Consider the following 27,052-nt stretch of genomic DNA (forward strand, 5'->3'; position numbering starts at 1 on the left):
GACTTAAGACATCTCATCCCCATGGCGTATCAGGAATTTCCACAGTTCTGTTCTCAAGTGTTTTATCTGCCCTGTAAACTAACATGCTATCTTAGTTAAACTTCTTGATGCTTACTATTTATATAGTCTGTCTGTGTTTGTCCAAACTTTTCACTTTGACTTTTTCCTGGTCACTCTTTCTGTCTATTTTTTGCCTGCCTTACTACCAACTAAATTTGAAGCTGTTTCTCAACATCCCTCCAGCAAATTTGAGCCAAAGGAGCTTTTTGGACACCACTCTTTCTCCTAGCTTCCTTCTCAGCTCAGACTTTCCATTTCTTTCCATGGTTCATAATGTTGATGACTTCCTTGATTTACTAGAGCTTCCCTTTTCCTCTCTCTCACCTCTCATATTTGTAAATCTGCTTACCACCACTTTCAAAATGCTGTGACTACCCTGACCCCAGCTTTTCTGACATCCTTATCATGCCTTTGTCTCTTTTTGCCTCAAGTGCAACTTTTTCTATGGCCTTCCCAAGACTCAGCTCTGACTCCAATCTCTAAAGAATGGTTCTGCAGCTATTAAAAAAGATAGCATCACCCCAGAATCAAACAGCTCCATTGGCTTCCATCCACAAACAGCTCCATCAGATCTCTGTTCCATAGCCCTTTCTATAATTCTTTATTAACGTTTTTTTTTCCTCTTCAGAGATAAGACTTAAAGACCTGAATTCCCTGGGTCCGTTATTGATAGGCTGTTTTGCTTCCATGTTCTGAACACAAACAGCATTTTATGATAACTCTCTCTTTTTCCTTCATAGATCCAGGTTTGCACAGACAGCAATTTTTCCTGCAGAGACCGTCAAATGTGGTAGCCCTTGAGGGAAAAGATGCCGTTCTTGAGTGCTGTGTTTCTGGGTTTCCCACACCCACCTTCACATGGATGCGAGGAGATGAAATTATTCCTGTCAGGTATTTCATACACGTGTCTCTTATGTAATGAAAGTTCGTTTCCCAGGGTGAAGTACGGGTAAAACATTAACTACCATTTTAAGTGTTGTCAGTTTGGTTCAGCTTTGAGGAGATCAAGCTTTCATTCTAAGTAATAAGACTGGATGTGCACATGAAACTCCTGTTTTCTTCATTTGCAGCTGTGCATGCACATCTGAGGGTAGAATTTGGCCATAAATGTCTTCTTTTATGAAATGGTATTTAAATCAGGTAGAGCAGCATCCAAAAGTTAATTATCACATTTAATAACAACATTATAAGATCAGAGCTAGCCAGCTGAGAAGGTTCTATGGAGTACCTTAGATCTTGAGTACTTTTCATTGGAGATGAATGTGAACATGGTTTTTTGTTTGTTTGGTTTTTTTTGGTCAATTTTACAGATCCAAAAAATATTCATTACTGGCTGGCAGTAACTTACTTATTTCTAATGTGACTGATGACGATTCTGGGACGTACACTTGCATTGTCAGCTACAAGAATGAGAACAGCAGTGCCTCTGCAGAGCTCACAGTTATGGGTGAGTACAGATTTCCGGATTCTGTGCAAGAGGAGTCCTTTGTTTTCCCAAGAGTGTTGATAACCATTAGTGCTTATATAACTCTTTCCTCTGCGGGTCTCCATGTACTTATCTGTAAACTGGTGGGGTTCCCACCTTACTTTGAACAGGATTTTCACTCACCGACAGCGGTATACACACATAATCAATATACCTCATGGAAGAACGTCAAACAGCAGAGTAAAACTTCTTACAATGTTTCTGGCTTATAATCTAATTGCTAGTAGAATATTTGTTGGTGTCAAATCCCAATTTGCCCAATTCAGTTAACTGTTTTTTCTTGTGTATGGCATCACAAATGGATACAATGGTGATCTGCAATCTTATTTTAGCAAGTTTTGCATAACTATAGTATTGCTTACTGAAATTGTTTTACTGCTTTTTCTTTATCTTACGACTCCATGGCCTTGCTTTAGCATCAGGTATTATGTGCCTATGTTCTTGCTTTTAGTGGAAACCATGAATAAGCAATGATGCAGTGAGGATTTCCTGTGTTACCTAGGGTGACCAGATAGAAAGTGTGAAAAATCAGGATAGAGAGTGAGGTGTAATAGGTCAATATAAGAAAAAATCCCGAATATCAGGACTGTCCCTATAAAATCAGGACATCTGATCACCCTGGTGTTACCTTCTACATTAAAAATGTTTTCTCCTTTGTTTCAGATGATAGGTTTACTGGCTAACTAACAAAATATGTTGTCTGAGAAACATGTGGAAAGATGTCTTAGACATTTTGAAACAGGCTTTTTTCCCCTATTGTGTCAAATTTTAATAGAACCATAATTATATTAAATTCTGAGAGGTGTTTTTTTTTAATCGGAGAACAATACCAAGCTACATTAGCATTATTCAATAAGATTTAAGAAACTACATAGATAATACTTTGTCAAACAATAGCATAATTTCAATGTGCTGTTCATTTTGCATTCTGGTTTTAAAGCTTATGCATAAAAATTCTTGCATTAGAGAACAGAGCCCCAAGTTGGATTATAGGATATTCAATGCTTGTATAACAATATCCTTTTATCAAGTCATAATTCAATGTTATAGTAATTACACATGATGGAAACTTTCATTCTATTGCTTTAGGTACATTAATACAATACAAATGTTTTATTTGCTACATTTTGAAAATTAAAAAAAATACTTTATAATTGCAAAAGTTCACTTTAACTATTTATTGTAAACCTACATTTCCAATTTGCAAAGAATCAAATGCAGAAATGGAAGATAAATTCTGGAATAAAATGCTTATTTAGCTTTGCTGAAAGATGCTCATTGGAAACCAACCATGAAATTATACACAACTGCACCTATTTGTGGATTGAGAAACACCTATCAATTATGTGAATCTTATTTTTTTTTCTCGCATATAGTAGATTATAGGATTCTGTGGCATGGACCAATGCTGAAATTTCAATGCTCTGTAGAGGATTTGGCTATCCAGTTTCCATGAAAATTAATAGAAATTTCACATCCAAATTTTTTAGGGTGTTGAAAATCCCACCCCATATCTTTATTCTCTGTAATGCACTTACCTATGGCTTGACTATGACTCTATAATAATGTTACGCTAAAAATGCATTGTATAGAATTAATTTTGTATTATTTTCATGCTTATACAGAGAGAAATATGTAACGGGGAGTGTAATACAATTTTGGGGATAAACTTGGATTCAGATACTTCAGTGATAATGGTCATATATGAATGGTAGAAGAGAGGTTTCAAAAGGTGGCACTTGTTACTTATTGAGCATCACAGATTGATTGGGGCTGTACCAACATAAAGGATAGCACAATCACTGACACAATGAAAATGAAATCTAAATCTGACAAAGAAACATGCATGTGCATGCAAAATACGTAATAAAAATGCATAATACAAACATTGTGCATGCAAAATAAATCAATTGTATATACAAAGTAAAATGGGTGTGGTTTTTTGCATAAGTGTCTAGTCACATAAGCTAATGAAATATGGGTGTAAGTTTTGGAGGTACAATTTTGATAACCTTTAAAAGTTTGGTCATTTATTTTCATAAGCAAGTAGCATGGCAGATTTAAATTAACACCATGCATCATATTGCTTAGCAACAGGTATTATGTTTGTATTGCTATAGTGAATATGTAAAAGATCCAACAAAAACTACACACCTACTAATGGAGGGCAATAGAAATCCTCATATATCCTTATTTTCATAAAAATTGGACATATATATTTGTTAAATTCATCTCCATAAGTAGGAAACTCTCTGAGAAGTTTACTGGAGTTGCTCATACCATTAACCTAATTTATTGACATGTAATAATTTGATTGTTTTATTCATTTCCCATTGGTAGGGTATAAATCTGTATATTTTCTTTAAAAAAATTGTTTTATTTATCAAACAAAACTGTGAATTGCAAATGCATATTTAGTTGTAAAGCATCCATTGTTTATTAGAAAGATAATTGCTTTCATGCAAACAGTTTGTGTGAGAGTATGTTCTGGAGAGAAGGGCAGGCAAAGCATTTTACACGTGTCAGCTAAAAAATTAAACACTCCAATAATTAAATCTTTCCTGAAGGCTATGTGAGTGGGCCAATACTACATCAAAGTTAGTTGCATCACATGATAGCGATAGCTTCATTATTTAAAAGATAAAAGACTATCTGACAGGAAAACGAATGTCTTTCACTGGGAAGATCCTATGTATCATTTCTTTTGTGGATCTTAAAACAACCCCTCACCTGTAGTGGCCATAATGCTAAAAATGCGGAGAGGAAAGAAGTTGCTGGAAAGGCTAAATAATATTTGTTAAATTTTGAACTTTGAATATTTCATGTAAAAATCCTTTTTGGCAGGATGTTTGTCGTGTCTCCTTGTGCAGTAGAAAGTTTAAAAGTCCAGTAAATATTACCTTCTCGCTTTATAAATCAGCTGCATGCTTGGCAATGATTTTAAAGGACTAGGCTAAGTAAAAACAAATGTTTAATGATGACAATCACTGGCAAGATGACTGCTATCGTTAGGTTTGCTAATGAGTGTCCATTATAGCTCCTTCTTTCTAGATCTTCTTAAGTTTTCAGAAGCATTCATCTTTTGGGGTTGGAATTTTTCCTGTTTGGTCTTTGGGAGTTGAATTTAAAGTTTGAACAAAACTCTTTTGCCATTTCTGTAGGGAAGACTGGGCCTGAGATGCACTGGATTATAGCACTCATCAAGCAAAGATCTTTATTCCTGCATGGAATCCCATTGATTTCAGTACAGTGTTATGCTGGAGCAAGAGTCAGGGTTTCCAGATACAGTCGCTGGATTGGAGCTTAATTTTGCAAAACTGACTTTTGCAAGCATTGTTTGTAATGAATGCATATCCCTGACAATCTCTAAATTCTATCAATTCCAATGACAAACATCATGTGACTACGTTATTTGAAATCTTTCAGAGTTAGAATTGTGCCTGTCAAGTCCAGGAAGGTGTACATGGCCTTTTGAGGATAAAGAAGATTTTTCATCAAATAAACAATTGCATATAAATGTGACACATTTTCAGGTTCATAATAAAATTGCACTTGGATCTCAAAGCTACTTTTAATTGGGTTGAGATTACTGTACATAACATAATCGTTGTGTTCTGTTTCTGTGATTTTAAAGATCCTGTAAATGTCCCTTGAGGAGCAATACAGAAGTGACTAGTTTCACAGCACTGCTAGGTCAGCAGACTGGGTTTGCATGGTTTCAGGTCACTGACTAGAGAGAGACTGCCAACAAAAGCAGAAGACTGGGTCCAAAAGGTGGTGTTGGCAGAAAAAACATTGTTCCTAGCTTTTACAAAGCAAGTTGTATGTAATCTATAAAGAGACAACTTAGAAAATGCTTCCAAACTGCAGCCAGGGAAACAAGCACCTTTTATGCCTGAATTTTTAGGATCAACTGTTTTTTGCATCAGTTTTATTTTCCAGCAAGAAAGTTAAGCCTCCATGGTGTTATGAGCCAGGTTTCCAACAAGTCTAGTTTAGTTTGCCAAGACCAAGAGTTAGTCAGTATTGCAAAGGATGGTCAATCCAAACTTTCTTGTTTGGTTTTATTTCCATTCCATAACATCCATTGCCAGAATATGTGTGCACAGATCAAATGGATGAAAAATGCTGACTGATGGAGGCCTGGAGCATGTTCCCGGGTGTGAATAATTTTAGGAACAGAGTAAATGCTAGGGGAAAAGCCCTATGTTGAAAAAACATGCCTAGGAACAAAAGCCAGACAATTATATATTAAGGCTTCAGAAGCATCTTTTAAACTTACCCTGCTGGGCACAAATTTTGATTCAGTCTACTTTGGATGTGAAAAATATGTCCAAGGATATACCATATTACTAAACATCAGTGGTAAAATATTGTAAAAGATCATTCACTGTTATTAAATCCTTGACACACAAACATTCTGGAGTAGATCCTCAACTGGTAGACATTGTAATAATTCCATTGAAGGTGCTGGAGTGATAACAATTTACACCAGTTGAGGATCTGTCCTTCTTTAGCTATGCTTGATAGGGTGAGTTAAGGATCCCACATCAGTCTGTTCTGCTAATATCTTTGAATGTTCTGTGTGTGGCCAATAGCTAACCCCACAGCAGCTAGCTGAAGTAGATTGTTCGGTAAGCTGTTTTATTCTGAATATTAAACACGGTTGAAGCTGTTTACTTATTCTCTAACTGAATCTCTCACTCTATCTGGAACATTGTATGTTTATATATACAATGGAAAGCTAAAGTGGAAACAGATAATCCAAAAGATTGTTCCAGGATGGTTTATCTCAGGCAATTCTTAAAAAAACAAAACAAAACAAAAACACACTCAAAAAATACCTCAAGTCACAAAAAGGCTGTAAAAACTCTCCAAGTCATTTTTACCATCTCTATAAGGTTAAGGTCCAAAAATAGAATATAGGATATCAGGGTTTTTTTTCATTTCTTCTGTATATATCCGAAATGAATGCAGAATCAAACTAAGGACACAAGAGGATAACTCATCCACCCTGTCATTTCCTCTTACTGTTATTGGAGTCCCTCCTCTTTTGCTTCCCCATGCCCCAGCTCTTCAGACCGAAGAATGGGCAAAGTGCTGCTGAGAGATTTGTCAGTTTCATCATGCTGCGTTGTCGATTTTCTTCTCATTCTTTTTAGGATTTCTCTCTTGATGGCGTTAGTGGGAATTATGTGGTTAAATTCCATGGAACTTTGAAACTGTACATTGACGTCTTTTGTTTCCAGGTGTTTTCACAGTAATATTAACTATCAAAAATATGTTTGAGATTTGACATGAGGTAAAAATAATGTATTTAGCTTGGGCATTGGGAACGTATTTTGCATTGTGCTGTTGAGAAATGGGATAGGCTGCCCATGCTCAAAGAAGTAGCAAGAGCTGAAAACATAAAAAAGAATGGATAAATCTATGAGGACTGCTGGCACTTCAGTGGTATATAAAATGCAGCTAGTCCTTCCAAAAGACAGGGGCTGAACTGGATGGATCAATAGTTCCTTTCATCTTTGTTTTCTCTTATTTAGAAATTTTTTTAAATACATATTATGCGATCAATAGATTTTAAGGGCGCCACAGGAGCAGTTATTTTCTATCCAGTAAACACCCATTTGGACAATGTTCAGAATGTGTTTTATGCAATTGATTGAGAGGCTGTAATGTTTCCTTGGGAATCACTCCATCCACTGTTGCATCATGCTTATGGAAAAAATGGAAGGATTGTGATGATGTTGATACAGATGCAGGTATTAAAAATGCTATGAAAAGCAATGCTATTGGGGATATACCCTGTATTTATCTTAAAATCTTATGAAGTCCTTTGCTAACATTTTGTTTAAGTAATTGAAAATTGTAGATGTTGTGTCATACAGAATGTTATATTTGTTGACTCTGTTTTTATTAAGGCTGAGATGGAAGTTTTACCTTACCTCATAAGTTGGGTGCCTGCATGCAAGACAGATCACCTAGGGTGGAGAAATCTGAGTACCTGATCATGAGTAGACCTTCTTGTGATTTACATCCCAGGTGAATTTTGCTTTTGGTGAGAAACGGAAATAAAAAGAGAGAGAAAAGCAGAAATGTGAGCAGAAATGGAGGGAATCAGAGGTGTGATGAAGATCTGTCTGCTTAGAGTCTCTGGTTCAAGTTTGCCTCGAGGAAAGAAAAATTTATTTCTAGAATATAGAAGATATTGAAGGTAGCATTGAAACCAAGAGTTTAGTAGGATTATAAAAAGAATGGACATTTTATATGGATAATGAAAACATCCAGAGTTGTTATAAACAAGGATTTAAAAAAATAGAGTTTTGGTAGAGATATAAATCTGTATGTTTACATGCATTAGTCAACATCTAACTAATGAAGGGTACAGAAGAAACTTTCTCTTTTGAGGTGGTGTTCCATAACTTTACTCTGCTTTACTCTGAACCTGCTGGAACTGGTCAATGTCAGAGATGGGATCCTGGACTAAGATGAGTACTGTTCGATCCAGTATAGCATTTCCTTTGTTGCTATGTTTCTTGCTTTCTTGAACCTGTTGGTGCAGATACGAGCAGTTAGGTCTGCAGCAGCATGATGGAAAACATTATGCTAGTGTTTTGCCTTTAATGGGCTCTCACAAGAGTGAATTGAAAATGAACCCAGATCAAGAATGTCTTGGATGGTGTTTGGTAATCTAAGAATAGGCACCTACTTTACATTGAATTTCAGTGAGAGCTGAGCCCCTAACTCATTCAGACACTTCTGAGAATGTAGTCCTTGTCAATACATCTGTCGGCTAGCATCTTACAGACGTACAGGCCACACCTCTCATGTGCTACTTATTTATGAGAGAGGCTTGAACAAAACTCCGCTTGTTGCCAGTTTCAGCTAATATGCATATTCATGTTCAACCCAACAGCGGAATATGTATGTAGGAAGGAGCTATTTGTTGTTGGTGCTCTCTCAAATGACCTAGGGGAAATTGATGGAGACACTGAATTTGAGGATGATTTCCCCAGATCTTTGTTGTGGCAATGGAAATGCATCAGTCCGTGGGAAAACCTGTTCAAATCCATCTGCACAGGAAGATCAGTATTGGCATGATGCCTTTGTTACTTCTATGCATAACTCTCTAATTTAGGAAATACGTCATTTTGTAGATCTGGCTGTAGTGATCAGTCAGATACTCTATAACAATCAGAATGGAAATTGCTCAGATTGTGCCTTATAAAAAGACTCAACTGTACTGCATAATAAGAAGTGAGATCTATTCTTCATAAAGGACAGATTATCACACTAGCAGGTAGTAATCTGTTCTGTATGGATAGTTTAATGATCTACTGCACATAAGTCCTCAAACCTGCAGAACAACAACTATACTGGTAACTAGAATGCTCTGTTTTTATTTATATCTCAACGTTCTGTAGTGACACCTATACACTTCCCCCTTATGGGCTACGCTAATGATTCTTCTGTTATAGGCAAACCAACAAATGCCAATTCGTACTGCTCTACCACAGCAGCTTGCTGTCACCCACGCAAACAGTTACTGGATGCTTTGCTGCTCTAGTCAACCACTTATGGCATCTGTATTGTGCAGCTGCCTATGCGTTCTGCTCGAGAAACTGTCAAAGATAATCACTTTTTAGGCTTTGGGTAAAATTTTCTGAACCAACTAAGTGATTTACGAGCTCAAGGGCCATTTTCAAAAAGGACTCAGGGCTGGGTGTACAAAGGTGCTTAAAGATGCAGATAGGTACCTATTGGGATTTTCAAAAGGTTAGGCACCTAACTCCCACAGGCTTCAAGTTAATCTTCTGTAAATCCTATGAGGCACCTATTTGTATCTTTAGGCACCTAAATACCTGTGTAAATCTGGCTTCTGGGCACTTAGGAATCTTATTCTAATTGAAAGTCAATGGGTGTTAGATTCCTAGGCACTTAAGACACTTTTGAAAATGATACAGTGGGAGATTTTCAAAGGCACAAAAGGAGAATGGCTGCCTAACTCCACATGACTTTCTGTGAGAGAAAGGAGTCTAACTGCTCCTTGTGCCTTTGAAAATCTCCCCCTTAAGTTACTTACTTGTTCTTCAAAATTTTACCTTCATCTAATATTTAAGGCCATGCCTTAGGTCCATGTTGGAAAACTAAGCTGTAGACTGTACTTTTTTTTTTTTTTTGGTACTACACCTCTACCCCAATATAACATGACCTCATATAATACAAATTCTGATATAATGCGGTAAAACAGTGCTCCAGGGGGGCAGAGCTGCGCGCTCCCGCGGATCAAAGCAAGTTTGATATAACGTGGTTTCACCTATAACGCAGTAAGATTTTTTTTGGCTCCCGAGGACAACGTTATATCGGGGTAGAGATGTATATTCATGTTTGGCTCATGAGGGTCAAAATTTAGGGCCTTATTCTGACACCACTGGAGTCAAGGTGGACTTTCCCCACTATTTCAGAGGCAGGATTGGGCCATATACGAACACGGCAGGCACATAGCTTCATTTGCTGTCCCTCCCACTCATGCTCACCACCCTGGTGTCCCTGACTATGCATGCAGATGTACACTGCTCTCTTTTAATTGAATCTCTTATTCTTCAGAAGCACTAATATTATTCATTATTTTTTCAATGTAGTGTAATTAAAAAGCAAAAACAGTTATTAAATTCCAATTTAAATATTTGTCTACCCCCTTCCCCCCCACTGAGAAATAAGCAACAGGAGAAAGGAACATACAAACAAACAAAAATCATGCATTCTTTTAATGCTGTTGCTTAGCAACTACACCATCTTGACTCAGACTGATTTTCAAAACTGGTTTGTATGCTGTTTCATAACTAATTTGCCCATACAAATGGTTGTCTGCTCTCAGATGCAGGGCTTGTGGTTGAGCACACATTTTTGAAAATCAGGCCAAAATGTCAATTCATTAAACTCCAAGATCTTCTACATTGCTCCAGTTTAGGGTTGTGACTGCATGATGGATTTTGCTAAGTTTTATTGTTGCTGTTTCTGACTCAGAATAGTTATGAGTAGGTAAAGCATGTGTTGACATCCATGGTAAAAGAGAATAAAATGTAATAAGTTCTAATAGAACATAGTATAGTTGTTAGCAAACTACCTAATAAATTAAAACTAATTGTTACCACTGTGTTATATATGTTGATTCTATGCCTTCTTGGCAGTCCTAGCACTATTCTACATTGTGCAGGAGAAAACATCAGTTTTAATGGCACCCCAATTTTCTTTCTTCCTCCAGTAATTAATCTGGTATTTATAACTCACTCCTCCATATTCTTCAAAAGATCAGAAAAGAAAACATGATTTGAGCCTGGATCTTGCAATTCATTGCATGTTGGCAAAACAGACTCTGCTCGTGAGGCAAATTACAGGAAATTACCAGATTCTGTTTTCCTATGGTGGATTATTATTGGCAAGACCTTAACAGTGGGACTATAAATACTTATTGTCTTTCAAAAGTGGAAGGATAATTTTGTGGTTAAGGCTGTGGACTGGCAAGACCTACATTTTCTGAATGACTGCAAATTAGCAGAATGTACAGTTCATCACGCCTGAGAGATCAGTCCCTGAACAATACTGTGGCAGATTCCCAGCAGATGTAAATCAAGACAACTCTGACCCTAAGTGCCTAACTTTCTCCAGCTTTAATATGGGAAGAGTAATGTCTGTCTGTCTCATTGTTTCGAAGATTAATCACTACAGGTGTCTTCGAAAACTCCTAGCCCTTTAAAATTTCTCCTAACCCACAGGAAAGGAGTGTAATTTATGGGAATTTAGGCTATGTCTAACCTTATGGTAATGTGTAGAGTACGTATTCTGCATGCACTCCGGCACAGGGGTGTGTGTGTGTGTGTGTATATATAATATAGCAGTGTAGATGGTGAAACGCTACTTAGGTGACTTGAGTAAAGACATGTCAGAATCGTAGGGTATGTGCCCTACACATCTCTCTACACCCAGTCAGTACCTGCCACATCTATGCTGCTATTCCCTATTTGTGACTGAAATAAGTAACTTTTTTTATTTTTGCATAAAGGCAAAGTCATTAAATATAGTTCCCACCCCCAAAAAAATCCATTCAGGAAAATTGAAATTACTTTTCATTTTACACTGGCAGGGGTTTGCTTTTTGCTTTTTTTTTAAGAGATACTGGCATCAACTGCTGCCAAACTGATTCACTGAATAACCCCCCCCCCCACAAAGCCCCCAACAAATAAATAAATCTTGAAAGAAAACATCTTTATTCTGCTTATAGTGAATTCCACACCCCCGTTACAGCAAGCCCCCCACAGGAGGTAATGGGACCAGATTTTCAAAAGCGCTTAGGGTCATATTTTCAAGTGCTCAGTACCCACATCAGGGCTGATTTTTAGAAAGAGTTCATTCCCCTTGAGACACCTGAATATGGGCTAGCTTTTCAAAAGAACTCAGACACTGAGATTTGGGTACTGAACCTTTCTGAGAGTTCTAGCCTTAAGGGTAATTTCAAAAATACACTGCGAAAGGCTCTTAAATATTGCATTGCATGTGCTGGGCTTGTATCACCCAGCATCTTCTCCTGTGTTGGATAATAAAGCTAGAAACCTCCATGTCATAGTACTGTCTTGTCATTAATATATTATGAATGTTAACATATTATTTATTTATTTGCGGTAGCATCGCCGGTGTGCTAGGCACATTCCAAAGATAGAAGATGTCAAGCTAGGAAAACACAAAATGAAAGGGGACTGTCCCTGTAGAGCTGACTGGTTTTGTGGAGTAAAAGTGACAGATCACCCTGCCACACTCACACAAACATACACACACAGACACTCCAAACAGCTTGTAAAAAAACAAACAAAACCAGGAGTGATTATACTGCTGAAGTCCTAAGAGAAGTAGGCCTCTTTCAGTCCAAAGCTTTCCTGTTGATGAGCTGTCTCATTTTTCTGGTTGGAGTTTTTTTCCTGATTCATACCTTGACCTTAATATGTTCAAATTTCCTGTTGGATTTTCACCATCTTGTTTTGTTACTTAGCAGCATGGACAGAAGTGCTTGTAGCTGAGTGCTTCTGAACATGAACTTTTAACTTTTAAGCTATAAGTTCAAGACTGCATAAATATATACCATAATGGGATAAGTGATTTCTTGTTTCTGTCAAAGTGTTTTGCACTACAGTTCTGGGTGAACATTTATTGAAGTGCTCAGGAGCACTTTCGGCAGCAAAGAGCTTGACAAAAATATCTTAGGCTGGTACATTTATAAACCTGTAAAATGTTGTCTAGTTTCATTATTATCATTTGAAAAAAATCGAATGTTTTTTGTTGGTCGAGGAAAATTTTAGGACGTGGAATTCTGTCCCTGAAATGGACCATCTAAAGCACCACATTTGGTGTGTACAGTTTCATAGAAAACGAGAAGCATGACACCTAAAATATTTTGTGGAACACCTGAATATTCCATTATTATAACTTGACATTCCTGACAATGTTCATTGGATCAGTCTCTACCCTTTTGCCTCAAAGTTCCAGTTTGATTCAACCTCCGACAAGAGTGATTGAACCTCAGCTTGATTAATGGTTTTAGTAGATCCTAAGTGAAGTGAATGGTGATCTCCACTCAATCAGATATGGATTATACAGTAGTCTACATAAAATGAGCACGTTTAACACAAATCGGTACAGCTGCTAACCTTCAATTTAAAAAAAACGCTCAGGCACACATTTCAGATATGCCTGAAGGGAATACTGATTTGTATCTATGTGATGGATACATCATTGTTCATATAAACTGCATAAGTAAATCTACATGAATTGCAAATGATTGCTAAATAAATGTGGATTTTTGGATGAGGTGCACTACTTTTTTCTCCCACCTAAAATAGAAGCTGGAAAGTAAAGTAAAAATCTTCCTAGTAAATGTATTTAAATGTATGATAATTATACAGTCAGCAGTAACCCATCCTTGCTTTGACTTTTTCCATAATTACATATCACAGTATAAATTCTTAGTAAGAGTGGTCTGTGTAAGCTGCGAAAGCTGCTAGAGTCCCTGAAATTCTCCATCATAGATTCATAGAATCATAGAATATCAGGGTTGGAAGGGACCTCAGAAGGTCATCTAGTCCACAGACTGCATATGGCACAAGCAGTAGCAATACATGCTTTAATGTTGTCAAATTAGTCTACACAGTGCTCAAAACAATCCCGAAGTGAAGTGAGAGTTTGACTGCATTAATAAAAAGCACAGTGTGATCAGTCAGAATCCAATTTTTAAATATGCAGCATTTTAGAATGCTCCAAATATCTTTAGTTGAATGTAGCTGGGAAAGACCAATATAGTTAGGATTTACTTTCTGGTTCCCTTTTAACTCTATTATAAGCATATTAGTTAAGCCTGGCAAGGGGTTTGTGAACAACGTTTTATTTCAGTTTATCTAATTAAACCATAGCTGTAGGCCAATTAGACTTAAGCAAGAGTGTTTTAACCACCTTTTATTTATAAGAAGAAATCATAAAATGAGGTCTCTTTTTCTCAGATAAAGGAGAGAGCTGCTGTTTATGCATAGACATTAAAACTCAGTGAGAAAATTAGCAGACTAGTCGGACAACTCTAGCTAGAACAGAGAATAAGGCATCAGCAGACTGCAGCATGCCTACTCTCGCTAAACTTTAGCTAGGCTATAGAAGGGAAAGTCACATGCAGCTTCCTGTTATCTTAACCTTCAACAGTAAGGTTCCCCCCTTGCCAATATTATCATTTTTACACTGATGGTTTGGTTGAAAGGATGAGAAGAATGAGTGGAGCAATTTTTAATGAACTCTTTTTTTTTTCTTTTTTCTTTCTTTTTTTTTTTTTTTAAGTGGGAGAGGAAATAGTCTTGATAAAGTGGTGGGAAGTAACAGAAGATTATTTCTAAATTATATGCGACAAGATACATTTCTCTAAAGGAGCCATCTGGGAAAAAGATACATTATGCAACTATGTATGAGGTCTAAACATTCTAAAATATCCAGAAAAAAGAGTGCACAGTCCCAGAAATGCAGTATATTTTGTGCTGACAATATACACTTTATGGTTTTCATGTTCCTATTTACTATCAGTGTTCCTGCAATAATGGATGCATCTCCCATAGTTGGGTTGTTTGATAGGGTTTTTTTTAAGAATCATACTACAAACTCTATAAAGTATGGATAGACATACAAGCTTGTACACAAGAAGAACCTTTCAGAGCCTTCAACCATCCTTCTAACCAAGAGTGAATCTTGGTTCAGGTTTTGAAAAGCCCTCTCCCCATAACCACAAAGTCCACCTGTTCCTTTTTACTTTAGTTCACTTCCTTGCTCTAACTGCTAACCCTATCTGACCCCATATCTATCCCCTCCTCCCTATCATCCAGCTCAGTCCAAACCAATCCCTCCCTTTTCCCATAGACAGAAGATACTAATGGATCTGTTCTTTGACTTGTTTTTCATCTGACCAAACCCTCTCTCTTTTTCACTGCTCTTTTCACTGCTCTTTTTCCTTCCCTGCAGTTCCCCCCCATACAATGTGCCTAAAACTTCTATGAATCTCTCTGTTCCAACATTAATGTTTGCTTCAAAGTTATGGGAGTTCTACCCACCCCAAGTATGCACAGCATGCTTTGAACTCTAGAGAATGCAATACTGAGCTCATGAATTTTAGTAAAAGCATTTTTTCATGGCTTGTAGTAGCTACCTATTAGCCAGCTTGACAAGGAAGTTTGCTGGACTTTCTTTCATCTGGTTTAATGAAAACAAAAACAACCACCCCCAAACCCAAAAGATCCTAATGTCACTAACCCTTATTTTTCTCATAACAGTTTCAGAGCTAATGGTTCATTTCCTTTGTTTCATCCCATATATTTATTATTGGATTTTAGAAGCAGTCAAGTTAGATATCTTCTCATGTTTGCAATTTAAGAGATTAAGCACAGCAATGCAAGGAAAAACTTTGTTCACAGTTTGTGTGGATTTGCTGACTTTGAACTTTGGATTCAAATGAACTCAAAGAAAACTTGTCAAAACTGTCTCAATTCACTGGTTTTGTTGTGAAATTAAATTAGCTCACGTTTGTTTGCAAAGTTTGTCATGAGATTGGGCTAGGAATCAAATTTGTAAAGAAACTCGTGTGATTTGGGGTTGTCTAATGAGTTTCACAAAACTATAAATGTTATTAGTCAAGTTGGAGCAAAAAGTCCATTTTTCTGAAAATAAGCTTGGGTTCTTTAATGACTTTGGTGGTCAAATCCCTAATTATTTTTGCAGCGGCAGCTTCTCTTTTGGTGAGGGTTTCCTGAATATGGTTAAAGTCCACAAATGTATAGTATCAGAGGGGTAGCCGTGTTAGTCTGGATCTGTAAAAGCAGCAAAGAATCCTGTGGCACCTTATACTAACAGACGTTTTGCAGCATGAGCTTTCGTGGGTGAATACCCACTTCTTCGGATGCAAATATATAGTGCATTAGTTGTTACAAGGGAACATTTTACTAATTTAGGGGGGTGTGTGTGTGTGTATGTATATATTGTTTCAAAAAGAGTCAATCTTTGAGACTGCTACTTGAGTGACTTAGCATGGGAGTGAATTGAAGTATCTATTTTGGCCATTATCTAGAAACACTGAATTTTAAAAGTATGTCTATTGATAGTGCATACATTTTTGATATTTACAAAGCAAAGTGTTACATGTAATTAAACTAGATTGGGAAGTGCTGTTGAACTGCATACAGTACCTTTAGAATTAGAGTTTCAAATATTTTTCAAATGGCTTTTGAATTTATTGTTTCATGAGGCTGGGATTCATCTTTGTTCATTTGTTAATTTTTAACATTCTTACAAATATATTATTTGTCTCGCTGCCAGAGTCTTTAATTCACAATAATTTGCAGCATGGCAGTTTTTCTCAGTCATCTGTTTATGCCAGCACACTAGCAATTGGTAAATATATACTTTAAACTGAATGGGTAGCTAATCATTTTCTTTTTTTTTTTTTTTTGGAATGGTTGGGAGTGGGAGAAAGCTTTTAAATCTGCAGTTCTTGCTACCAGACAGAATTCAAGAATTTGTCCTTACAACACCTTTGTGAGACTAGCACCCTAACCACTAAGCTATCTATCTGCTCAGGGTAGGAAACCTGTCTCTGAGGATTTTAGTGCTGTTTGTGAGGGATTCAGGGTCGGCTCCAGGCACCAGCGGAGGAAGCATGTGCTTGGGGCAGCACATGCTAAGGGGTGGCATTCCATCCATCCTTGGGGTAGCACAGTCCGAGTGGCTTTTTTTTTTTTCGGTTGGGGCAGCAAAAATGGTAGACCCAGCCCTGGAGGGATTAATGTTAAATTCTTGTAATGTGACTGGCTGAAATTCCTCTCTGGTTGTGTAATAGAAGCTTGGAATTAAACTCTTGTCAAATTGGTGCTTTCCCAGAAATGTTGCACAATTCATAGATTTTGGGTAGGCTATAAAAATATCTTTTGAAATCTGCTCTTTTAATGGCAGGAATCTCCAAGCACCAGAATATTAAGATTGGTTGCCTTTTGGATCTACCTCACTCCCCACATTTCTTCCCAATATAGAGTCTTATCGCAAGTAGCTTATTTCAGCACATAGGCATTAAGTGCCACATGGCCATGGATGCGGAGAACAGAAGTTGTTCTTGAATTCAGTCTAGTAGCAAAACCTGCAGATTTAAAAGCTTTCTCACCCCTTCTCTCCCCCCAACCACTCAAAAAAAAAAGTTTATCACAAATCATTGTTCTCTATCATTTTCTAATTTCCCATAAATAATGTCTGTAGAAAGAGGCAGAAAAGAAAAAGACCCCTTTAGGCAGAGGAGTAAATCTGAAATGTTCCATACAAATGTGGTCTGTTCTTCAGTGCAGCAGTTCTTTCCTATGTGAGTGTGTTACAGCCTCTGCAGAAAACTCCAGCACAATTTTATACAACTTCTCTTAAAATGAAGAGCATATTCCTGATAATTCACAATTTAAACAATCCCTGACCAGTAACTCATTAACAAGTGTTTAACAGGGGGAACTTGTCAGGGCCGCCCAAAGGATTCAGGGGGCCTGGGGCAAAGCAATTTTGGGGGCTTCTTCCATGAGAAAGTTGCAATACTATAGAATACTATATTCTCGTGGGGGCCCCTGCAGGGCTCAGGGCCTGGGGCAAATTGCCCCATTTTCTCTCCCCCCCCGCCTCTGGACAGCCCCGGAACTTGTCCTCTCCTCATGCCTCTGAGGACAAGAGGGAAGTTTTTTAAAATGTGAATGCTGGATACAGTGATTTCACACATAGAATCTTCTTTCATCCTAAAACCTGGCTCCCTCACTCTGGTTATATGGGCCCATATTTAAAAGGACATTTATTTCTCTGTGAAGGTAGCATGAAAAAGTCTAATTCAGTATTTGTGCTTCATAAAGATGGTACCCAATGCAAAGAGTGTGGGGTATTTTTTGTGGGAGTGGAAAAGATACAAGTCTTCTTTTGACTTTCTGTATCCTGTGCAAACTCTACAAAACACAGCACAGTGTGCACAAGAGTTTCATATACTGTATATGAAGGCAAATTATTTTGTTCTATTTAGTAAATAAATTAATCATATCATGCAAAGTTGCCCTGACCTCTGAATTAATATGGTAAATTTTTGCTTGATCTTCCAATACATATTTATGAATGGATTTAGAAGATGGAAATGGGATGGAGAAATTCTCGTGTCTCATTAATGTGTATATTCCTCATGGTATGCTATAACTCACTAATACTATGCTGGAAAACAGCCTCAAATTCTCTGTTTTACAGTTATTTGGTATCAGCTTAGAGCTATTTAAAGTGATTCTACTTGAATTTTTTTCAGTGAAAATTGTAGTTTCATCAAAATTAAAGTGTTTCGCAAAACAGTTGATTTAGGCAAACATTTTTTTTTCACACTAGAGAATTCAAAATGAAACAGAAGACTGTTTAGGCTTCAAAATAACACATTTGTTTAATTTTGGCTTTCAAAAAAACAAAATGAAATGAAAATTCAAAGGGAACCAAACATATCAATAAGAAATTAAATACACGTGTTTTTCCTTTTAAATATTTTAATCAAAAATCAAAATATTCTGCAAAAAAAAAATTAGAAATTCTTCACAGAGATAAAATGGGATATTTTTATCCAACTCTAGTATCAACAATATTAAGTGTTTTGGATGTCAGCTGAAAAATGAAGAGATGTAGCGTCCTTACAACAAGAAAGTTAGAATTTTTTTTGTTAGAGTATAATCCATGAGAAGTCTTCCTAAAACAAAAATCAAGTGGCTTTAGCAGTAGTAGAGAGAAGAAAGTGAATGGCTCATACAATTAGAACTAGAACAATTCATCTTTCATCTTCAGCTGTGATCTCCCTTAGCTAAAAAATTAAGTGGGTTAGTGGAAAATGAACATTATTACTAACTATAGTGTCAGGTGCCCATATGTGAAATGATTTTTGTGGTTTTGCAGAGGACAGAAGTCTGCATTACAAAAATTCACGACCACAATTGGCGTTGATCTCCTTTTCTTTCAGTAATGTAAGCAGAAATGCAAGAACTGAATTCACACGGAGACTGAACTACCCTTTCAGATTGTCTCTTTATATTATGAGGAAGTCACTATTGCTGTGTATATTGTGTATAGAAGACTTCATCTGGCACCTTTTTAGAAACACTAAAATTCACACTTGGAGGGGATCTTGACTTGAGCATCTGTATATAAAACATCTCATTTTGAACCTTTATATGTTGTCGATGATATATTTAGTCAGTGGCATGTCACTAATTTTTTTCCAAAGAAATTCCTGCAAGGAGACTTGATGGTTATTAGTGGTGCAGAGTCAAGTCTTTTTTCATTCTTCCTTTTCATTTTCATAAGCACTATTTCATTTACCCAGAGTTCTCCATTTAAGAGCTTTCACATTCTGACTGATTAGTCATCTTATCAAATCTTACTGGTTTGTGGCTCCCATGCTACCAATTGAGAATTATTAACTGGATTTAGGAATTTAGCTGGCTCAGCACAATTTGAATTGTGGCCTGTTTAGCAAGTGATGTCTAATTTCCCATGATTCCTAGTAAAATAGAATGGCTACCGAACGGCGGTATGACTGACTTTTGTGACTGTAGAAAATAGTATTCCAAGGAGAACATCTTCAATAGAGCATCCATATGCTTCGGGTCAAATTCTGCTTGCCATATGCAATCAGACCTCCCATTGAAATCCGTGGACATTTTGCTTGAGTAAGGACAGCAATTGAACCTTTATTTCCAAGAGATCACATATAAAATTCTTAATACTCCTAAATACATACTATAGTATAACATTTGGGGAAGGGCTATCATGGTTAAAAGAATAAAGTTCTCCTTCAGTGGAGACCAAAATCTTCCACTCGGTTGCCTTTTGCCCCTTTTTCCTAAATCACTGTTTTCTCTCTCCTTCTTCCTAAAGCACGGACAGTATTACATCTGTCACTGGTGCTGGTAGATCTGGTTAAGAGCAGAAACTATAGTTATTCAGTGTTTGTAGTTAAGTCTGCATTGTATCTTTGCTGCACCACATTATCTTCAAATGCATCATTGAATACAATTCTGAACCTCTCTTTGGCTATATATCTTCTTTATGTGGGGCAGCAGACTGTTGAATGCATCTGCATTCATAATTAAAAAAAAAAAGGAATAGTTTAGCCAGTGGGAATAGAAGGATGTTCAATCAGGACAATGTTAACTGCATTGGATCGTACTTGTCCACTTGGGTAAATTGCTGTCCACCTTTCTTGTGCATACCCGCTGATCCTACCACTCGCAGCAATATTTTCAATACTTCTTAAGTTCATGATATTAATCATCTAGCACTGGGGGAACATGGTTTAAAATGTTACAGGCTAGGTGCTGTATTGGCTAGTGCTCTCTCACTGAAATAGTGGGTGTCAGTTCTCTATGTCCCCCCACCCTGAGGGTTCTATGGGGCTGGAAGCAGTGGAGACGTCCTCAGGGTTGGGGGACATGAGATCACCTCCAGGAGCAACTACAGAAGTGATCCATGTGCTCCCTCTGCTTCCCCCTTCTCCTCCCTCTTGCCTTCAGCATGGTGGGCTGCTTGGCATGCGTTGGGCCACACTGCTTTTGACTGTTATTGAGCAGAACCCATCATCAGCATAGACGCATGTCCCCTGCATTGGTGGTTGAAACATGAAGGGACATATGAATCTTTAGCACATCTGGCACATACATATATTTTGACGCCAGCTACAACAGTGCTATGAGAATGTCTGTTCTCACTTTCCGGTGACCTTCTAAACAAGAAGCAGTCAGTGTTATATTCTGCAAATGCAAACAAACTGGTTTGTGTGAGTGATTGGCTGAACAAGAAGTAGGACTGGCTCTAAAATTTTAAATTGTTTTATTTCTGAATGCAGGGGTTTTTGTACATAATGCTACATTTGGAAGTTCAACTTTCACGATAAAGAGATTGCACTACAGTACTTGTATTAGGTGAATTAAAAATACATTTTTTAATTTTTTTTAACAGTGCAAATATTTGTAATCAAAAAATAAATAAAAAGTGAGCACTGTACACTTTGTATTCTGTGTTGTAATTGAAATCTATATATTGGAAAATGTAGAAAAGATCCACAAATATTTAAATAAATGGTATTCTATGGTTGTTTAATAGTGTGATTAATCACACAATTAAAAAAAATTTTAAATCACTTGAGAGCCCTATTTTACATTTGAAGCTATGTCTCTGAGATATTTTGATATTTTGAATTAAGGGCATATTGAGCTATGGAAGGCCTTTACAACTCTGTACTGTGTTGGTCTCAGCTTTTCATTGCTACTAACTGAAATGGTTTTGTTGCCTCAGGAAACAAACAGAAAGGACTTCCGCCAGTCAGTTCTCATTTTATTTGAAATATTTTTATTTCTAAGCAGAACACATGCCTCTGTATGAATGAGCTGTTAAGTTCTGCACCATTCTGAAGATTGTACCTAGAGCTTATTACACAAAAAAATTGTTGCACAATTTACAAATCAAAGTTGTTTTAATTCATTTCCAAGAAGAAATGAACACTTTGGATCAAACTCTGCTCATGATTCCATCAGAGTAAATCTGGAGTGACTCCAGCAAAGCTGATGGAATTACTATATTTTTACGTTAGGAGAACTGAGGGGAGAATGTATCCCTTACACTAGTAATGCTCCGGAAAATCTTTAGAAACCAGATATGATGTCAGAATTTTCAGAAACTGAATTTGAAAAAGCTACCACAGTATTTTGTGTTCTCTGCCTTTTGAGATGGTTCAAATTCTCCAGGCTTTAAAATAAAATTAAAACTAATCAGCAAGATCTTTACATTTTAAAAAGAAAACTGACATTTTGTAATATCATACTTAAGTTATAATGCAACACAAATTATTTGTTTGTTTATTACAGTACTCGAAAATAATGCTTTTATAATAAAAATAATTACAAAAGTTGTTATTTTACTTTCCTCAGGGGAATTTTATCACACTTTTGTGTGAAGCCTAATGGGTAGAAATGTTTGGCAGATCTTTTTCTTCACCTTATCTCATATCTTGGAAAGGACTCTGAAGTACCAGTTGCATGGGTTATGTGATAGCCAATAGGTCTCTGATTGTGATGTGTAGTGTTAAAATTTAGTACGACAATGACATGCATGCAGAATTGCTTGACTCTTACCACACCAATAGGACTGTCCTGCTTTTATGAGGCCCTGGTGCTACTGCTTCTTTTTTTATTGCTTTGTTTAGGACTCGGGGCAGCTGTTTTGTATAATGAGGCAGAGGGAAAATAGGTTGCAAGTCCCTATGTGCTATAGTAGCTAAAAAAAATAAAAGGCTTACTGAAGTCTTAAATTGTCATCCCCGAGAAACAGGAAGTATTTCAATGAGAAGGAGAACGTTGATATTTGTCAGACACTGTGTTTATATTTTTAATGTTGTCTCATTTTTTTTCCTCAATTCATAAGAGATTCTAGAGCATGCAATGCCATTGCAAGTGGTATGTATGAGGCAGTATACACTACTCTCACGAGTAATGTGTGTGTGTGTCTCCTGATTTTTGGATATCTACATAGAACACAAATATTGCAAAAAACAAACCCCAAAAAGCAGAAGCCCTAACTAGCTGACTTTGAATGTCCATCTATCAAAGTGAGTATCATCCAAGTTCTACTTTGTCTTCTGCATGGAGTGAAATCTAAAATGTATTATATGAGAACAGATATAAAGATAAAGGAAGATCGTGCAACACAACTGATGGCTAATTAGGTACAATTGCTTATATGATCTTAATTGTGTGCACAAATTAGGTGCACAGCTGCACAGACATTTTGAGCTTCCATCTGGCCTAGTAATTGGGCACCACATTTTATGTATTTGGATTTGTAAAATGATAAAAAGGAGGTGCGCACACAAAGATTCTGGGAGCCCTGTAATTGCTTAAGCACACACACAAATAATGCTATACTCAGAAGCCCTACTTTAAACAAAATCCAACCACAGTCAAATCAGAGAAATCACAGTAGAAGCCGGTACCTCATTTCATCTCTGTCTACTATCCTGTTGTTATACGGTTTCCCCCAAAGAACTCAGATGGCCTTGCAGAATGCCAGTTATCTTTAAAATGCTCTGAGTGATCAGCACCTTATAGGTTATATCAGACAGAGAGAGATTTCACATTTTTTTTTCTGTAATTGAAAATACTTTATGACCTACAGGAATGTATACTAATGTCTGCATTTCCTTAATACAGTAAAAAGAAATAGTACTTTGAATGTGAAAGCCAGTGCTGCCTTTGAATGTGATGTGGTATAGGGATGGTGTAGAGTAGTTATTTTTGGTTTGCTGTCAAAAAAGGACTTAGCAAGTGGGGTCTTGCAGGGGTCTGTCTTGGATCAGGGGCTATTCAATATGCTCATTAATGACTTGGAGTGGAGAGTATAATTATAGAATTTGCAGATGACAACAAGATGGGAGGAGTCCAGAGGCACCTTAAAGACTAACAGTTTTATTTGGGGATAAGCTTTCATTGGTAAAAAAACCCACTTCAGATCCATGCATCTGAATAGCACCTGATCCATGCATCTGAATAAGTGGGTTTTTTACCATGAAAACATATACCCAAATAAACCTGCATTGAGAGGCAGATTAAACTCTTGCACATCTTGTTGAGTGGAGCTGACTACGTCTTTCATGAGTTCCCCAACAAAGTGAAACTAGATTGTGCAAGGCAGAGCAGAAACGTTTCTCAGTCACACTTCAAAAACAGACTGGGTCCCACATATTGCTTGTCTGAAGATGTCTCAGAGAACTCTATGCTTGATTTTCAGAAGGCTGCCCCATCTCAGCATGCCATTTAGGAAAGCAACAGCCTGTAAATAATCAAGTGAGATTGACAGTGATCATTGGGCTTGCATTGAAAAGGTGTTTGTAGGATTAGGGAAAGGCTTAAATTTAACCGAACAAACAAAACAGGGAGGTGGGGCGGGGGGCGGAATACCCTTCTTCAGATTCGGAAGGAGGTGTTTTTAACTGAAAAGACCTACTTGGTGGAAGTTGTCACAGTGGATGACATTCATCCAAATAGTATTGTTGTATCATGGTCTGTTTGTTTTTCCCCTTCAGAGAGAGAGGCTTTTTTGGCTGTCCAACCTCAAGTTATTTCTGTCTTAGCTTATTTCCCTAAACACATGCAACACTTTTCTTTTTTAAACTGGAGATAGTGACAAGAAGTTGGGACGAGATCATGAGAAAATGTTCCCAAGACTGTGAAATTAGTCATGTCATAGAAAATTGTGACAAAAGGCTATTCTTAATGAGGATTATGCTGAGCCAGTAGACAATATAATAACTTATCTATTGCAGGTGTTCATAAATTTCACTAATCATCTCAATTAACTAAGTAAATTGTAGAGATTTAGGAAAACTTCTGAGATTATATTTTTATTGTGATAACACCTAGGACAGAACCTCATTGTGTTAATTAGTGTATAAACACACAGCAACAAAAAAAAGTCTGAAAGAGCATCAAACAGTTTACAAGCCAAAAGATGCAGTAGGTTTGGTAACATTAAAACATTTGAAAAGAAGCTTGAAGGTTTTCAAAAAGACACAAACAGGAGAGACCTAAAGATTGCAGTAGATTGTCCTTGAGCAGATATGTTGGAAACTCTAGTAATTTATGAGGCAAGCCTGATAATTAACATGGAGTATGCTCACAGGCATCTTTTTGAAGTTGCTGCATGTTCATAGGAATGTGGTCTTGGTTCATAAATTTTACAGACGTTATCCACCCTGTGTTGCATGAATAGACTTAATAAAAACCTGTTTGAGAAGTCATGTTTATCAATTTTTCTCTCATTTTAAGGTCCATAGACTTTGGATTTTGGTTCCCCAATATATTGACCTAACTAGTAGTGACTGGGAATAAATCACTGAATTTCAGGAATTAAAATCAATAATTTGAAGAAACTTAAGTTCAAAATCTTGTGTGTCACAATCAAACTGAAACAGATCAAAGATGAACTCCTGAAAAGCAAATAGACCGGTGAGAAATGTCCTCACCACTTGGGTAAAAGCTTGTGTTTTTTCTGCTTTCACAATATGTTTAATTTTTTTATTGTTGCGTATCAATAGTATGTGCAGGTGGAGGAGGCTGCAAACCACAAATTGTTTTTATGGATGAAGTATTTGCCATTTTGCTGCCCTGTGAGGACAATTTGTTTTTAAATAAACCACGGTGTTGCAATTTCACCACTGGCCAAAGTGGCAAATGTGCATACCCGTGCTCTCCCCCTCTCCCCCAGACAGTTACAAGTGTGGTTCCTCTTATAAATTTTGGCATGCCTTTATAAACTCAGTCTGTTCCTTCATTGCCCCATGTTTTGAAGCCGTTTAGCTCTGGTTTGACTACCAAGACAGTTGTTCAAAAGTGATAAGCTACTGACAAAACCATTTCATGTATCTATTTAAAAATGCCAAACTGTGATTCAAGGGCTGAACAAAATTCAAAAGAAATTCAGCAGTAGAAGGATCTATTAACACCAGCCCCACAACTAATTTCTAAATAAAATACTTGGGATTTTTGATGCTCATGTTCAAAAGGTCCATCTTGACTGTTGAGATTATTTTCATGGAAAAATATTGTGCAAATTCATGCTCAACAAATTCTCTCTCAATTTGTGATTGATTGAGAACCTGATTTATATATTGCTTTTTTATTATTTCCTCTCTTAATTTATACATACAGAATGCTGGTGATGTCTAATGTACTGAGAATGTTCCTTGACTGAGAACGCAGATGAATATTTCCTTCCAAATTTGTTGCTAATAATACTTTCTAGAATGATTGGGAAGGGGCACCAGGAGATCTACAGATGCTCCTCATCCCAATGGATGGGAGCTGAAAGTACCACCTCAGTTATGAACTCTATTTTCTCTGGTTTGGCATTTCAGAGCCTGAATCCCCAGTGGAAATCAGGTTTCCCAGTTGGCAGTGTAGCCTGCTGCTGGCATGACTGGGCTGGCTATAGTTCTTTGTTGTTTTTCTTGGCATTAGCCCAGGGAAGAGCTAGTGATAGGGCAAGAGTAGCAACAGTACTTATATTTATAGCAGGTGACATGCAAATAAATACTATGAAAATGATTAAAAAGTTCCATATTGACATGAAATGCACAAATGGCTCCTTTGCCATATAAGTGTCTTGGGGAAAAAAGAACATGCACTTTCAAAGAGTGATGATCTTTTGGTTAAGGCACAAAACTGGGACTCAAAATTCCTATGCCTGGCTCTACTGTAGATTTCTGGGAGGAGACTTAATTTCTGTGTGCCAAATTATTGTCTGCTGTAAATCAGTGCAGCTTGACTGAATACAGCAAAAGCTACCCTGGTTTTATACCACCTGAGAATCTAGCCTTCTGTAGCTTCACTACACATTGGGAAGAGTAACATTTCCTTGTCTCAACAGGGGTGTTCTGAGGATTAATTCATTAACTTTTGTCAGATTCTCAGATATCACATTGATGAACACAATGGGAACACAAATTCAAAACACCCACCTCACTATGTTGCTCTATGCATTTAAAAAAGAATAACTGAAAATGTTGATCCACAAATCTCTGCCCTTTGTTCTATTTCAGTTTTCCTATGATGATTGACTGCAAATATAGGGCGACACATACAGACTACAGAACTGGAGTTTTAAATAAATGGGTTTTGTAGAAGATGGTGATAATTAACCCTGGCCTGGATTCAGCAAAGAGTTTAAGCATTTGCTTAAGTCCTTGTCTTTGACTTCAGTAGGAGTGAATTGATTAAATGTGGTGCATGAGCTTAACAGTAGTTACACTAACAATGAAAGGTTCAGGACTGTAGATTTTGGAATTGAGTAAGATTAGTTCAACTTCCAGAGAAGCAAAGCAGTCCCTCTCTGTTTAGAATTCCA

At 37.0% G+C, this 27,052-nt stretch overlaps 1 protein-coding gene across 4 annotated transcripts in view; it reads left to right on the plus strand.

Moving 5' to 3' along the window:
* DCC (DCC netrin 1 receptor) overlaps window positions 1-27,052 on the plus strand; it is a 782,056-nt gene that overhangs the window by 303,617 nt on the left and 451,387 nt on the right. For all 4 annotated transcript variants that reach the window (XM_045020222.1, XM_045020224.1, XM_045020225.1 and 1 more), the window contains exons 4-5: window positions 801-951; window positions 1,371-1,507. In XM_045020222.1, coding sequence (XP_044876157.1) covers window positions 801-951; window positions 1,371-1,507 — 288 coding nt within the window. The remainder of the gene's footprint in view (window positions 1-800; window positions 952-1,370; window positions 1,508-27,052) is intronic.

This window comes from Mauremys mutica, chromosome 6 (assembly GCF_020497125.1).
Source record: "Mauremys mutica isolate MM-2020 ecotype Southern chromosome 6, ASM2049712v1, whole genome shotgun sequence".
NCBI lineage: Eukaryota > Metazoa > Chordata > Testudines > Geoemydidae > Mauremys > Mauremys mutica.